This window comes from Nannobrachium achirus (genome assembly GCF_963921795.1).
Source record: "Nannobrachium achirus genome assembly, chromosome: 23".
Classification (NCBI taxonomy): Eukaryota; Metazoa; Chordata; class Actinopteri; order Myctophiformes; family Myctophidae; genus Nannobrachium; species Nannobrachium achirus.
This window is the reverse complement of record NC_137830.1, coordinates 40,926,502-40,942,311: the sequence shown is the minus strand read 5'-3', so window position 1 is coordinate 40,942,311 and position 15,810 is coordinate 40,926,502. Positions and strand designations below refer to the sequence as shown.

At 43.0% G+C, this 15,810-nt stretch overlaps 1 protein-coding gene across 1 annotated transcript in view; it reads right to left on the bottom strand.

Annotated features, from left to right (window-relative positions):
* Nucleotides 1–2,276: 2,276 nt before the first annotated feature.
* mtpn (myotrophin) overlaps nt 2,277–15,810 on the bottom strand; it is a 17,390-nt gene continuing 3,856 nt past the window's right edge. The window contains exons 2-4 of the mRNA XM_080754702.1: nt 13,437–13,550; nt 11,586–11,669; nt 2,277–3,628 (exon numbers count right to left, since the gene is read on the bottom strand). Coding sequence (XP_080610828.1) covers nt 3,542–3,628; nt 11,586–11,669; nt 13,437–13,550 — 285 coding nt within the window. The 3' untranslated portion in view covers nt 2,277–3,541. The remainder of the gene's footprint in view (nt 3,629–11,585; nt 11,670–13,436; nt 13,551–15,810) is intronic.

Here is a 15,810-nt window from a genome sequence, read left to right as displayed (position 1 = left end):
AAGCTCACAAGATGTGACGCGCTGTGAGCTTGTAGATCGTCTATTTTCAAATACCTGTAGCCAAGGTATAAAATAGGACTAAAGTGGTTCATGTATATTTTATCCGAGATGCGAGATGTAGTGGAGTAGAAATAAAAGTATTGGAAATTGGAAATACTCAAGTAAAGTAAAAAAATACCTCAAAACCGTACTTATAATTACAGTACTTGAGTAAATGCAATTAGTTACTTTACACCACTGGTGTCTGTCTGATCTACAAAGCCTCCACACGGTGCCTTACCAAGCACTCCACACAGACCTCATCCACAGTGTCCCAGTCCACTCTCTGGAGGAAAAGTCCATTTGACAGCCCAGCCCCTGCTGGCTGATGCACACATCACCCATCTGCCCAAGCTGGGTTTAATATTCTCCTTTACCTTTCTCTCTCAAACACTATTGCTGGTGGCAATACACCAGTCAATTAGTGACAGATGAACTGGACAGCACTGCATCGAGCAAATGTTCAGAAACTTCTGGAGCGGCCAACCCGGTCCACACACAGTTCGCCAACTTCCCACCCAAATTGCCGAGCTTGTCCTTAAAGGACAACTTTAGTTTTTTACAACAAGGGTTCATATTTTAGATTGTAATTAAAGAATAGAAAAGATGAGTGTTAAAATTATTTCATTTACTTCTTTCTATTGTTTTAGAGATTCTTATTTCAGTGGTTGAGGGCATGCATACAAGTGGCTAAATACAGTATGTAATTTTACACAGAATAAGCCCATTCCCAAGATACAACGCAACCTTTCATGGTTGGATATGACTTATGAGGGCTAGAAGTGTACTGTAAATAGCAATAGAGAAACTGCTGGCTTATTGTGTCTAAAAAGACATATTTAGCCACTTGTACGCATTCCCCCATGCGTACGCATGCCCCACATTTTAGCACGGTAAACGCGATAAAACAATAAAATGAAGCAAATGAAAACATTTTAACCCTCACTTTTTCTTTTCTCTAATTACAATCTAAAATATGAAACCTTGTTCTAAAAAAACAAAGTTGTCCTTTAAACTAAAGGGCAGCAGCACAACATTATGGCGCTCTTTTTTTTCCAATAACACTTCTTCTTCTTCCCGGTATGTGTACTGAAGGGGCAGGAGAGAATCTGGACCTGGCTTGGCCTGCAACAATCCGTTGATTGTCAAGAGAACATAGCTGAAGCCTTGTTTTCTGAACAGTGTGCATGTGAGAGTGCGAGAGAGAGTGAGAGTGTGAGTCAATGTAAACTAACAAGGCAACTGGATCATGGAATGGGGCATTGTTGGGACCATTCACAAGTAGTTGCATGGTAACAGTTTCAAAGCATGATAATGCTGAATTCCAAACATGTATTCATCCTGTGTGGTCCATCTTTATGAGTTAACAACAATCATCTCGGTATCCGTAACCACGCATGTTCATATCTGCACACAATTCGCAAAAAGGCAGTGGTGGCTTTGATAGATTGATTTCAAAGTCTACCACACTACCTTGATATAAAATCAAATTGGCTCAGTCTAGACTCTAGACTGAGACAATTTGATTTTATATCAAGGTAGACTCTAGAGTCTCGTCAAGGCTATAACAAGAACGTATGAGAGTGAAGCAGCAAAAATATATTCATTCAATGTGTATTTATTTTTGTGCAATATGCTTTTAGCAACCAGTCCCATCTCTTCAACCCATTCAGCTCCTAAATTACTATCCAGTAAGAAGGCTGAGAGTTAAAAGGGAAACAAGTCAGTGGATACGTTGATTAAGAATATTACATTCTACAGTGTTATGGTTGCAGAAAATAAATGTTTTCCAACAGTGCCCACTGTCTTGCTGAAACCACAACTGTTTCTAATTATAATTAAACACTTACGGCAGGCAAAGCTCACGGTAAAGATTTACAAGCTCACAATACATTACGCTATGACATGTGAGCTTGTAGTTTTGCTACTTTTAGTAGCACACGACTAAATAAGGCATACAGGAAAATGGGTAGATGGACAAAGACAGACAATAGTCCAGTCAAACGGTATGATACGACACTTCATGGGATTGTAGATCTCGACAAAGTATAAAATAGTGATTATTGGTTCATAGTGATTATTGGTTTGTTGATCTATGAAAACTAAATGTGCTCCTTGATTATTCAAAAAAAAGTAATAAGACAGATTAATCAAAGAAAATAATTGATAGTTGCGGTGCTAAATGGAAATATTTTCTTGAAACAATTTCTAAGTAAGATGGTATATAAAGAGAAAAATAACTTTTTAATGTATTTTTTATTTTCGTTTTTTTACAGACTTTTTGTCACAACAAAGTCAGCAAGAGCATCATTTTTTTCCATTGCATTGTAATTTTTTTTTAAGCAACCAAGAGGACAGTGACCATTTCAGAGCATAAAAGCAGAGGCAGTTTTGACATGCAGCAAAACAGGCGAGGCTGCTAACCAAGTCCCAAGGCGAGAGGAACGCTGATCCCCTCGCCCAACCATCCATAGTTTCAACCCAAACCCCTATTACCCAGTACTCAGAAAACCACCCAACTCATCCAATACAAAAACACAGACAGGCTGTAGCAACACAAGGATTTTAGCTATGAAACCTTTTTCCACTCAAGGGGCAACTAATAAAATGAAATCTCTATAATCCCAGTCATCCTATTACATAACTTTTACATAAATTGCTTTCAGTAATGGATTATTCAATATTGCAACATTCAACTTGTTCAATTTCTTAAGATTCCCAGCATGGTGATTTGTCAAGGAAGATATAGTTTTTTAAGTGTCACTAGGCTAACATTGGTCATTTATTCCATATGATATGCAATTGATAACAGGCAAAGTTAGAAATGACAATTGGTGACCTATAAGACCTAGACCCTTCTCCAATGTCTCGAAAATGTCAAGGACTGGATAAATAGTTGGGTCTAGAAAAGAGCGGAGAGCAACACACAAGGTAGAGAGGAGAGGCCACATATGATCAAAGTTTAATAGATGAAAAATGTCACAACCGTTCTCTCAAATCTATCTAGTACAGTACAGTGCAATAGGTGTTCATAGAAGTGGCCATACAATAATTTCAATATGGAAGTTATTAAAAAAAATATTAACATTCTACTTTTTTTCCCACAGATTTCAGGGAGGACTGCTAATTTGAGCTGTGGAATTAAGAGCTAAGCTTTTCAATTATCTTGTAACATGGAGTCCTGTTTTTAATATATGCTGTATTTCAGGGACCAAGTGTTGGGCTTTCCCGCAGCGTTTGGTCCCAAAGAGAGACATGACTGAGAAGTCCATCTGTTAATGGCTACGGAAAGAGGCAAAAAAGGAAGAGAAAATAAAAAATAAAAAAGGGGGGAAAGGAAAACCAAAAACCAAACAAAATGACCCTCGCCAACAGACAGACAAGACTAGTGCTAAGAGAGGTTAGTTGGGGTAAAGCATCCGTCTTTGGTCCAGGGACCACTTCATCCATCTGTCTGTCTGTCCATCTGTCCGCCTCTTCACCCACCCTCTGCTGCAGTGTCTCACTTCAGGAGAGCCTTTATAGCTTCGCTCTCTGCGGCTTCGAATGCACTGAGGCCGTCCGGTCCTTTCCGCTCTTTGTCAGCTCCCTGTGAAGGAGAGGCAACATGACATAATATACAGAAGATGGGCCAAGCACATATTCATATTGCGAGGCGGTCTTCACAGGCAACAGAGTGGGGGTGGTAAAGACCTGAATCCTGCATCTCTCTTACAGGTCTACGGTCATGGCCATTAACAGCTCACTTATGAGCTAGATTATTGCATAATATGCCACTGAAGCAATACTGGTGGACCTTTGACACTAAAATCACATCGTCGACAAAGCCCAATCAGAGGAGCAAACGGCAGCATAGGTGAAACAACCGAGCACTAAATGCTAACATGGAGAGAATGCGAATAAGAAAGATCGTCAACAGTGTTGACATTGTTACTAAAGAGAAAACTGCTACAAAAGAAATGGTAGACAGGGAACAAGGCAGACAAGCGCAGGAACTGCAGATTTAATGGGCAGCAGAGGAGCTGAGAAACATGCAGCAGAAAGACATCCCTTTGTCTGGCCTGCCAACTTTAGCCTCTTAGCAGAGGGCTTACGGAGCCCAGGCAGAGAGACTCCATTGTTGCGTGGAGAAGCGGGCCGTCAGAGGCGCAGTCTGACCCAGTTTGAGTGCCAGAGAGTTGGGAGAGTGGCTGTTTGCGTGCCAACACGATGCCATAGGAGCACCAGAGCGCAGCCCGAGCTGGAGAGATTTAACAGGGCTGAGTGGTTAACTTGTCAGATCTAAATGTCTAATTGGTAGCTGGGAGAAAGGGGAAGTGGCTGAGTTTTGTCTATTCAGAACCATACTTCACTTTTTCTGGTGAATATGAATCTGGTAAAACTCCATGGCTATCTGTTTACAATGTTTGTTGAAGTACAAGACTTCCTCTCTTAAGTTCAGACACAAAAAGTTGAAGCTGAAATGAAGAAGTTTAACTATGAACTGCAGTTGTCATTGAAAAGCTCCCAAAACACAAGTTAGGGCCTTGGGATATTCCCATCATTCACAAACCAAAAATAAGTACTGCCACGTTCAACTGGTAGCCGACTCCACTCTGGAGTCTGGCAATCAGTTGTTGGCCCTCGCAACTTCAGTGAGGGGAGATAGTGAGGAGGATCAGAAGGTAGGAGGAAGCTTCTTCCCTCTAGCTCTGGGGAAGTCATTAGCTACTCGTTCTTGACCGTGCCGGGGAACAGACTCTGCAGGCCTCATTTAGAGTTTAGACAGCAGGAAACAACATTACACCTTGACCCAGGGCCCTGCCCCACCAACACCACCCTCGCCTGGGAACAGACACGGCATCTACCTGACAAACACAATTACAGGCCTGGTGTATACTACCATATTTGAGGCAAAGCCATCTCATAATGAGCCTTCTCGAACACTCACCAAACACCTGGGCTGGACCAACGGGCCTGCTGCAGCACAAGGTCTGTCGTGGATTCACACTCCCTGTGGGTATTTACTTCAGCTTTACAATAATAGCCTGAGCACCCATCCCCTCTACTTTCCAGCCTCTCAGGATATGGCGAACGATCTCCTGTGGCGAGCCGAGTGCAGTGGCACACTCCTGACACCACTTACAGTAATGAGCTCGTCCACCTTAAATAATAATCCCTCATGAACACTTCGCTGTCCAAATATTACCCAGTGAAATTGGAGGCTAGCAGTCAAGCGAAGCACGGTCTAATGAATAGAAACGACCTCCCAGAGCCTCCCACCCACATGCATAGAGAGACATCGTCGTCATTCCACATGATCGAGCCATGCAAAACCATGTTAGGACATACTGTAGTAACTTAAACACCACTGGTCTGCCGACTTGTCCATTAAGTCTTAATTGTCATTGAGCGGAATGAAATGTCTTCCATGCATGAGGCATAATGTATGGGGCCATAGGGCCCCTTAGGATGGATTATAAATGTGAGGGTTGCAGGAGTCTATTGACCTGCTGGCAACCGTCTAATGCGCCCACAGCCCTACAAGTGAACCTATTTACATTACAATAAATGAGGGGAAGGATCGATATCGGAATGCATGGGAGCAGCCCGTGTCAGCCACAGGAACAGAACAAAAATTCAGGGAGGGAAGTGTTAAAAACAAGGTTGATTAGAAAGACAAGGCACAATATATACTGTGACGGACTAATGCAAGGGCTTAAAGCGTAAGGAATGCTGTAAGCGAGGAAAACCGTGTTCCATGTATTTAATATTAGGTCAGTCCGGTCAAAACAAAGTTGTTCAGTTATCATTATCAAGTAAACTTTTCATGGTGTAGACTAAATTTGGAGCAGGAAATGGTCATCAGTGCAATCACGCAGAACTCATTTCCTGTAGCCTTGCCCACCATTTATCGGCAAGATTTGGCACGATAAATCTTCTACGGAAATTCTTCATGTCTAAGGCACAGTCATGCAGGACAGAATGAAGTATGCAGCAAAATTAGCTTTGGCTACATAATATTGCTGTTCTGCCTTATTCAAAGACCAGAGCTACAGTTAGTCAAAGTAGAAGTAGATGAGTATTGTATATGCACACGAGCGACGGTGTGAGAGACTGTGTGGGCTGAGGTTAGTGAGGGCCATTTCCATTGTTGATTTATAATGAACTACCATGGCTCTCCAGTGACTGCCTCTCTGGGATGTAGTCAGCACTCTGTGCACGGACCTGACGGCTGGGTCACCCACAGGGTTAAACAGGCCTTTCATAATTTACATCCAACCACGGCACAGCTAAACGCCTGGGGCCAGGGGTCACCTCCCATGATGCAGCATGGAACTGATCCATTTTGTCCGCCTACACACATTGTCTTAGATTAAACAAAAAATATATATTAATTCTTCCGTATCACAATAGCGTGGTTCAGTACTTTTCAGTAGGTCCCTTTATCAGTTACACCATGTTGGCAGTAGTGTTGCAGGTGCGACAGTCAAAGGTCTCGCTTCTGTACCCCCTTTTCTTGTTAAGACAAAAAGGAGGGGAGGCGACACCGCTTCGAGGACAGCGTCGTCGTCTTGTGATCAAGTCTCAGGGGCGACTAGTGACCTTTTGGCTGCACTGGGGAGTTAATCCCCGTCGACACTCGGCAAAGATGAGTGCCAAGCCTGGGAGGAGGGCAACACTGTGGCTTTTTGTGCATATCACTGTCCCGCACTGTAATCCATGTTCAGATGAGCCACGGCTGACACAACAGACCTGTCTGCCTCGTCTCTTAAGATAGCGGGGCGAAGGCCTTTTTAAACATCCATCCCATGGGGCTTTCTATTTGTAAGGCAAAGGTGTTAGACCCAGATTAGAGAAAGACCCAATGTGTGAGTGTGTGTTGGGGGGGGGGGGGGGGGGGGGGGGGAACATGTGGAACATGTGGAGAGGGGGGAAAAGGCAACAAATAAGTCAAGACTTAACTTAACAAAAATAATAGCTAAGAGGATGCCTTCATGAAATGGACTTCTCTGAGAAGATTTTCATTTACCGTGCCTCATTTAGCCAGGCTGGGAGGAGGCGGCTGCTCACCATACTGGGAATATCACCACGATGGACGCACTGGGCACACACACACACACACACACCTATTTATGATAGCACAGTGATATGGATCTTGCTCAGAAGGCACGTTAGCCATCTGGATGACAACATGCAGTCCTCTTGGTTTTAGTGTCCTGTTCTCAGTTGTATCAGCCCTGAAAGAAGAGTATCACCTTTGAGAGTTAAGTCGTGAAACCTAAACGTTACCAGGCAGACAGAAGGCTATTCTTGTTTAATATAGCTCATATTCTTAATTTCTATGTATAGCCACCCTAGCCTGGCTACGGGAGTAAAGGGCAATTCACACTGAGCACTAGAACTATAAAATGCTCAGTATGAATGGTGCTTTATAGTGGGTGCGGCTGTCCCTATACGACAATTTAGGCAATGGGACACAGATATAGAAGATTAAAGATTAGCTTTATTAATCCCTGTTGGAAAATTCCTTTTGAAATTAATAATGATATTATACCAGAATGCTAGTGATACGTGAAAGTAGAGTGATACAGGCACAGATAATAGACACACACCCACACACTCAGTCACTTTATTAGACGCACCTCTCGAACTGCATGTGAACGCAAATGTACAATCAGCCAAGCATATGGCAGCAAGTCCTGTAGACTAGACATGGTCCAGACAATCTGCTGCAGTTCAAACAAGGCATCAGAATGGGGAACAAAGGTGATTTAAATGACTTAGGTGGTTGTTGGTGCCAAAAAGGCTGGTCTGAGTATTTCAGAAACAGCATCATCATCAACTGGGATTTTCATGCAAAACCAGTGTTTACAGAGAATTGTGCGAAAAAGAGAGCAGCAGTTCCAATTTATATACTGTATATACATCTCTCTTTGTATACATGTGTCTCTCTCACACACACACGCGCACGGTATTGAAGACAAGTGCCTACTCTGACTGAGCTTAGTAACAGTGCAACACCAAAGACGACATTCATTTCACAGATATTTGGCTCGTTTTACTGGCAAAGACTTTGGGAAGGCATGACGACACAGGATCTAGCCTAGGCCCTAGAATATGATCAGTTATTTATATGCATCCTGCTGCCATGCAGGCACTTCTGGGAACCTTATGAACCTTCAAAAGGAACCCCTGCGTGAAGGGTGCCATCCATTTATCTGTTAAGGTCCCGACACGCCAAACTGACTGGACCTGACTATTACAGACTACGTAGAGAGAGACATCAGAATGGGAGACGTCGGTGTTACAAGGCTGTTCATACAGACACGGCACAGACTACAGCTGACAATCAGTACACAGTGCTTTTCTGCGCCTGAGAGAGGGGAAATAAATCAACCATACTGGATGAATATATGAATAAATAACAACGTACTGTTGTGTTGCATCCCTCGCAAAAAGACGGTTGACTCTGATGAATGCAGCTCTATGAATTGTTGGACATCAATGGGCAGTGTTTTACAAGTGAGTTTTATTCGTCTTCAACTTTGACAATAAACATCAACATGTGTCTCTTTCTCACACACACAATATGCTGTCTTCATTGCCTCCCCCCCACCCCCTTCCTCTCTGTTATTGACACTTTCCCCAGCGGATTCAACATCTGAATGCAGATGTCTCACGACCACCGACAGCACAACACTCACTGCACGTTCTGTGACTTTCAGCACCAGCCACTAAACGGAGGCCTGCTTTTAAAGACCCTACGCAAATCCTCTGCCATCCAACATTTGTATGGCTTCTGTTAAACAATGTTTTGCTGTATAGTCTCTTTTGCTTTGCTACAGTTTGTGCCAGCTGTTGACCCTGTAATATCTATGTGCACGCACACACACACACACACACACACACACACACACACACACACACACACACACACACACACACACACACACACACACACACACACACACACACACACACACACACACACACACACACACACACACACACACACACACACACACACACACACACACACACTTTAAGAGGCTTCTAGAAGTGAGGGAGGCTGGGGAAAAAAGATAGAGATGTTGAGGTGAGGGTAGAGGAGTGCATGAATGAAACAAGTACACACAAAATAGCAGCAACGGCAGCACTTTGTAAGGTACCGGGGGAACATTCCAGAGTCCACAAAAGGCAACGGCCCTTTTGTGGAGCCTTTTTGTCATACGAGTTACCTCATCAGCAGTCATGGCTCACATGAAGCATCCGACACAACAGGCACTGACGGATGGGTGAAGATGTCCTGCACAGCCCTGCCGGGCTCCACAGGGTCCGATTTCCCGGGGGCAAGTGAAACCTTAATAGATCTGCCCGTTCGGGAAAGTAACAACTGATCGTGATGCTCTCCGTTTTTAAAATAAAATCTGTTGCGAGCTGCCGCTGTCTACCTTTTCTGGAAAGGCCGAAAATAAGATGGATCTTCAAGCTGATGCTTGTAAATTGCCTATATTTGGCAAGCAAGTGTTGTATTCACTCTCGGGCAGGGTATTTCTACAGTGACACAGACACGGTGCTATTTTGGTATTAAGAATGTGTGTGAAGTAGTAAAGTGTCATTTAAATTAAATCACTGGTGCACACAAGACACAGATATTGAATTGCCTTGCACGTGTTCGCTTCATTTTATTAATTTATTTTTTTGATTTTTTGGGGGATTTTTCTGCCTTTATTGACAGTGAACAGTAGACTGAGAGGAAATGGGGCAGAGAGATGGGTTATGACATGCAGCAAAGGTCGTCGGGATCAGGACTCGAACCTGAGGCACGCCATTAGGCAGCCTAGGTGCTCGAACCTATAACCGCCTGGGCCTGCTACATTGAATTTGTTCAGGTTGCGTCCAACAATCATTCAGCGCACGCACACACACACACACACACACACACACACACACACACACACACACACACACACACACACACACACACACACACACACACACACACACACACACACACACACACACACACACACACACACACACACACACACACACACACACACACACACACAGCGCGTACAGTAGTACAGATTTGCATGTCAACAAAACAGATCTACAAGCTAACATGCAAGTCGATGTAATGGATGAAATGGTTGTTCGCTTGTAAACAACAAAGGTTGCAGATTTGATGATGGCATTCATTAATAATATAAATGAATGCCATCATCACATATTATGTGATGTTGAGTCGAGTTACGAGTACACTGCATACTCCAGCCGAACAGCTGAATGTTTGGCTGTCAAATAACTACCAAATCATCAGCATTCAGAGCATACTGTAAGAGGACCTGGCCAGACATTTGTTCATCTGTCTGTTCTGTGCCTCTGAGATGTTATGACTGGTCCAAATTGATCGGCTACTGCAGTGGTTCGCAAACTTTTTAGACCGTGACCCAAGGAGAAATTAGACATTCGCCCAGGTCCCAAACTAGTGAAAACAGCAGATCTACATGCTCACAACGCATCGCTTCACGTTGCGAGCTTGCAGATCGCAAACTCTCACTACTTCTTAAACAATACATTTTGTTGTCTAATTTATAGAATTTATTAGATTTTTATTTTATGATTTTAAATATTTAAATATTTTAAATAATAATTGAATTCAAAACAAAATGTAGGAAACACAAATTAAGGGACCCATAAAAATGTGTCCGCGACCCACAAATGGGTCCCGACCCAGTGCTTGGGAACCAGTGGGCTACTGTGATTTGGACAGAAGTTGCAGGTGGGCGTGATATTTTTGCTGCCAGCCACAGGTGCTTCAACAATGAAGACTTGTTATATCAAAGTTTTTAGCTAACAGCTGTACGTGTGAAATCAATGAAGATTGTTCAAGTACATGGCATATTTAATGTCAAAAATGAATTTACAAACAAGCTGCCGTAGCCTAGGCGCCTTTTGAGTGGCTGCATTTCTCCTGGCGGTGTCTGTAGCTCTCTGGCACTTGCTGCTCAATCGAGCTACTAGTCTCACGACACAAGCAAAACACAAAAGAAAGTTATTGTTCATTTGGTTGGCCTCTCTGAAGTATGTAGCCGCCTTTAAAGCTACAGTATACTGTAAACCAATATAGTATGAAAGGTGTCCTGCTGAAAATGTCTGATATGAAATGACTACTGATTAATGTGTTGGGTTCAGTTTCAGCCATATTGCCTTCACCTGTCCATGCCACAAATAAGTTAACCAATTATCATCTACAATAATATATGATAGTATAGAGAATAATAATGCAATAATATAGCTACTGTTTTTTAAACTCTTTCTCTCTAGTGTTTTACACATTATCCACAGGCAAAGCATTTCTGTCTAGAAGTATGTTGTGAAAGAAATGTACCTGCCTCACTGTGTCACACTGCCGTCCTAAGCAGGGCGAGTAGACATTTAAATGGGGCAAATAGATTTAATAAGTAATCTCCCTGGGGGAAAAAAAAACTAATGTCGGACCCTGCCCTGCATGTTTTTTTTGTTGTTGTGTGCGTTCATGCTCAAAAGATAGTACCAACCTTTTCTAGCAGGATCTTGACGCAGGAGATGTGACCCTCGTAAATGGCAGAGAGCAGGGGAGTGATCCCATGTTTGTCTGGGGCCTGCGGCGGGATAAGACAGAAGGGGGGTGGGGGTGGGGACAAGGGTTGTAAGTAAAAGACAGAAATATGGTGTGAAGCATATAAAGTGAATGAGAGAAAGACAAAAGAAGGATAACAGGTTGGCACAGGTGGGCTGAGGTTCCATTGCCAGAGCATAATCCGGATTTATTTATTTGGACACAGTTGCTGTGCAATGAAAATGGCAGATTTACAAGCTCTCAACATGTAGAGATGCTACTTATAACGGTGTGCGACACTGCATGCAACACAGTATACAGAATATATATTGCGACTTGTATGCGCAGCATAACTCCTACACAAGGGCACAATACTCCAAGAAGAAATAGCTTGTGGGAGAGAGAGGCTTTTATTTCCCTCTCTTTTCTTCTTATTGTGTCCATGAATTACAGGAGAAAAGCCCACTCCACACACTACTTATCTATCACATTTCAGCAGCCCAGACTCTTATCTGTGAGGAGGGGCGAGCTGTGCATTCTTAACATCATTTTGGGGCGCTGAAGGGGAGGTGGAGCGAGTCTTTAGTTGGGTGCACCTTCTTCGCGTCTAAGAATCCCAGAAGGATGGGGATGTTTGGAGAGTGGATAAGAGGAGTTGTGATAATAGATAGTTTTTAAAGGATGTGCATTGTTAAGGAAGGTGTTCTGAGACTTGGCAAGCTTCTTGAGAAATGATTATGGCAGGCTCTTAACGAGATAGTGTTAGTAAATGGGGAGAGTCGGACAAACGCAACGTTGGATTAATGAGAGAGACGTTGGAACAAAGTTACGCACCCGGCTCTCAAGACTATTAACAGCAAACTCATTGTCGGTTGTACTCATCAAAAGTTGCGACAGGTGACATTTTTAAATTCCCAGTTCTGCAAAGCAACAAGCTACATAGGCTTTGACTAATTTGGTTTCCAGTATTATTATGAAAATATATAAAAACATGTTGGTGGAGCAAATTGATTTGTTGGGTAATGTATTAAATAAACCCATCAGTTCAAAGCATAAATATTTAGAAGTACTGTAAGCTGAGAAAGTATTAAAATCCATGTCAAAACTTTGAAGCCATATTTTTCAGAATAATTATCATAAACTGTAGTTTCCAATCTGTCAAGTTAATCTAACCAAGTGATACTGTACCTCCTTTTGCAGCTTTGATGCTCCATTTTCACATGAAATAATGATGCGCCAAAATACACAATTTACTGCATTTGGTCATAGTTGGCTTCATTATCAGTAGGCACAAAGCAGAGCTTGTTCTCGCCGCGGGTCAACTGAGAACTGTTGAGTGAGGTCAATTATTCCTCCTTGTGCATTTGGAGCCGCAATGCTAAAGGTTACTGTACAGTCCCCTGGGAGACCTTTAGGAAAAGCTGCAGATTACGACACAACCCCTCCAGAGTTTTACAAGTCAATATCACTGCATGGTTAAAGGGGTATTTAGTGGACACAGCTAAATGCTAAAGATACAGTACAGTAGGAAGGCTACTGAAGCTCAGGGAAGAGATACAGTGTGACTGTGAACAGTAGTACAATGGCTCATAGATTAAACTATAGATTTGCTCGAAACAGTAATATCAATCCCTTTATTGCATCTGCTTTGACTATGAATAGAAGCAGCCATACAATAAAGACTGCCGTAATCTGCATCACTGCACGTGCTGGTCAGTAGGCAAATGAATGCAAACACAGTGTATTGAGGCAAGGTGAGAAATCCCCCCCAACTCCACGCTGTTACTCGTTTGGCTACCGTCGCTCTTACATTGACATCTGCTCCCATAGACAGTAGGAATTCCAGCATCTCGTCCTGGCCACAGTCCGCAGCATAGTGCAGAGGCTTCCTCCCGCCCTCTAGGGTCCTGTTCACGTCCTCAACCTGAAAAAGAAGAAGAAAACACACACAAAGTTGACATACACAAGATGAGTTGCAGCAAACCAAAAGTTTGCACATACGTGTAGCTTTGCGGATCCTCATTTGCTTAAAAGGAGAACTTGCGCTGTTGATACAACCTCTCGACTACGACAAATACACAAAATTTTGCCATTGACTTCCATGCTGGGGTGTTTTTAGACCACAAACTGTCAAGCCTGCAGCTAAGCGGAAATACACACTTAAGGTCTTTACACACCGGGGGCGAATTTGCTAATTGCACATTTTTTAAACCTTATAAAGTCAATGCAAGCTTCCACACCGACCACGAATTTCAAAAAAGCGAAAAAGCGGCCATTATTTAATCGCTCTTGTTTCGAATTTAGTGAACTCCTCTCTCTCTCTCTCTCAAAGCAACCTCACTTTATCCTATTTAAAGAGAGAGTGAGAGGACATTGTCGAGGGACCATCCCTTTGCATTGAGGCTACTGTAATTTTAATTGGACTTGGCCTACTCAAGTACCGGTACAAATACAAGTACATTACTCAAGTAAATGTACTTAGTTACTTTACACCACTGCTGCTGCTGCTGACAGCCTGTCTGCTGCGGGGGAACCGTGGTGTCCGCTCTGCTGTGATGGGTTGTGTGATTCCAGCCCCAAACACCTCACACAACAGATAACTTTATTCAATTTGGCGAAACTTATACGCATATTCGTGGCGCACTTGGGTGTGTATGGGAAAAGGCGTAAGGCGAATACTTCGCATTTTTGGGACGCTTTTTCAGGATGCTTCGCTAATTCGCCGGTGTGTAAACACCTTTACACTTGAAAGCCTACTGGCAGTCTGCACAAGAAATGTGGTGGTGATCAGCCCAGCAGTTGTTTGCGAGATTAGCACCCGAGACACAAACACACAGAGGAGAACACACAGACCTCTTATAGACGGCTAGACTCCTGCAGAGCCACGCCATAAAACAAATGTACGGTGAACAAAGCAGTAGAACGTAGTCTGAAAATGTGCAAAGAAGAGGCATATCTTGTTACCATGGACCCCTTCTATGAGAGACCTGATCTGCGGATGACAGTGCTAGCATGGCTATCCGTTTCCTCAGCAGGGGCCACCGGCAGCGGATCTGATAAAGGCAACACGCCCATCAGGGGAGGGGATGAGCAAGAGCCCTGGTTCAGAGCTGTGCAGGCCTGATAATCAGCCTGGCTTAGGTAGGGTTACCGACAGGCTTTCACTAATGCTCACGCCGCGATGATAGCCGCTCTGACAGGCTTACACAGAGATCCTTCTCCACAGATTGACAGACAGACGCAATGCATCCCTTAGCATGGAATATCATGCATCTCAGACTGAGAGGCTTGGTTCTCAAGACCTGCTGGCAGGCGTTAGTTGTTTGAAGCCAGGCCACCACATTATGCGATCTGATTAACATCTCCATCTCGCTTACCTTTCCCCCCTCTACCTTATAAAAAAAACTGTGGCAGGACAATTGCATCGAGCACCTTTAAGTAACTTTTCAGCTTTATAATTATGACCATAGACCATAGATCAGTATAATCCATGCCTGCTGGCTCCTAGTGCTACTCACTGACCTTTTTCAATTCAGTCACATCATCGTAAGACATGCCTGCTATTCATTTACCCTTTTCACGTCAGTCACATCATTATAATGAATCAATGCCTGCTACTTATTCACCTTTTTATGCTCTACCCTGAAGGTCAAATAGCACATGGAGAAAATAGGATTCCAATTCTTAATTTTACACCCAATCCGCCTAAATCCATTAGCAATGATGGAAACTTAGCCTCAACCACCTCTAATAGTTTTATAAATGTTACCTTCCATGGTGAGACCTGCAATTGCCGATACAATGGAAATGGCCTCATCTTAGCAGAGGAAAAAAGGCAAAGTATCCAGACCTCTGAATATAATGACATTTTCATGGGCTGCAATCGGATCATCACAAATGGGATAATACACGGGCGTAAAATTAATCTGTTATTTGAAAGGCCAATTCTGAAAGAAACTCTCGTCCCCATAAAATATGGCAATTTTAATCATAATTATCTTGGATAAATAGGGTAGATCATGGCCTTACTGCATTGTTGCATTACTCTTTCATGGCACGCGGATGAGCTGCTGACCTGTTGTTATTGAGATAAATAAAAAATACCATTATTGAAGAAAATAAGCCGTCACAGTACGGAACTCCGTGAAATTAATGCTAGCATGGCTTTAGTGTTTAAAAAAAAG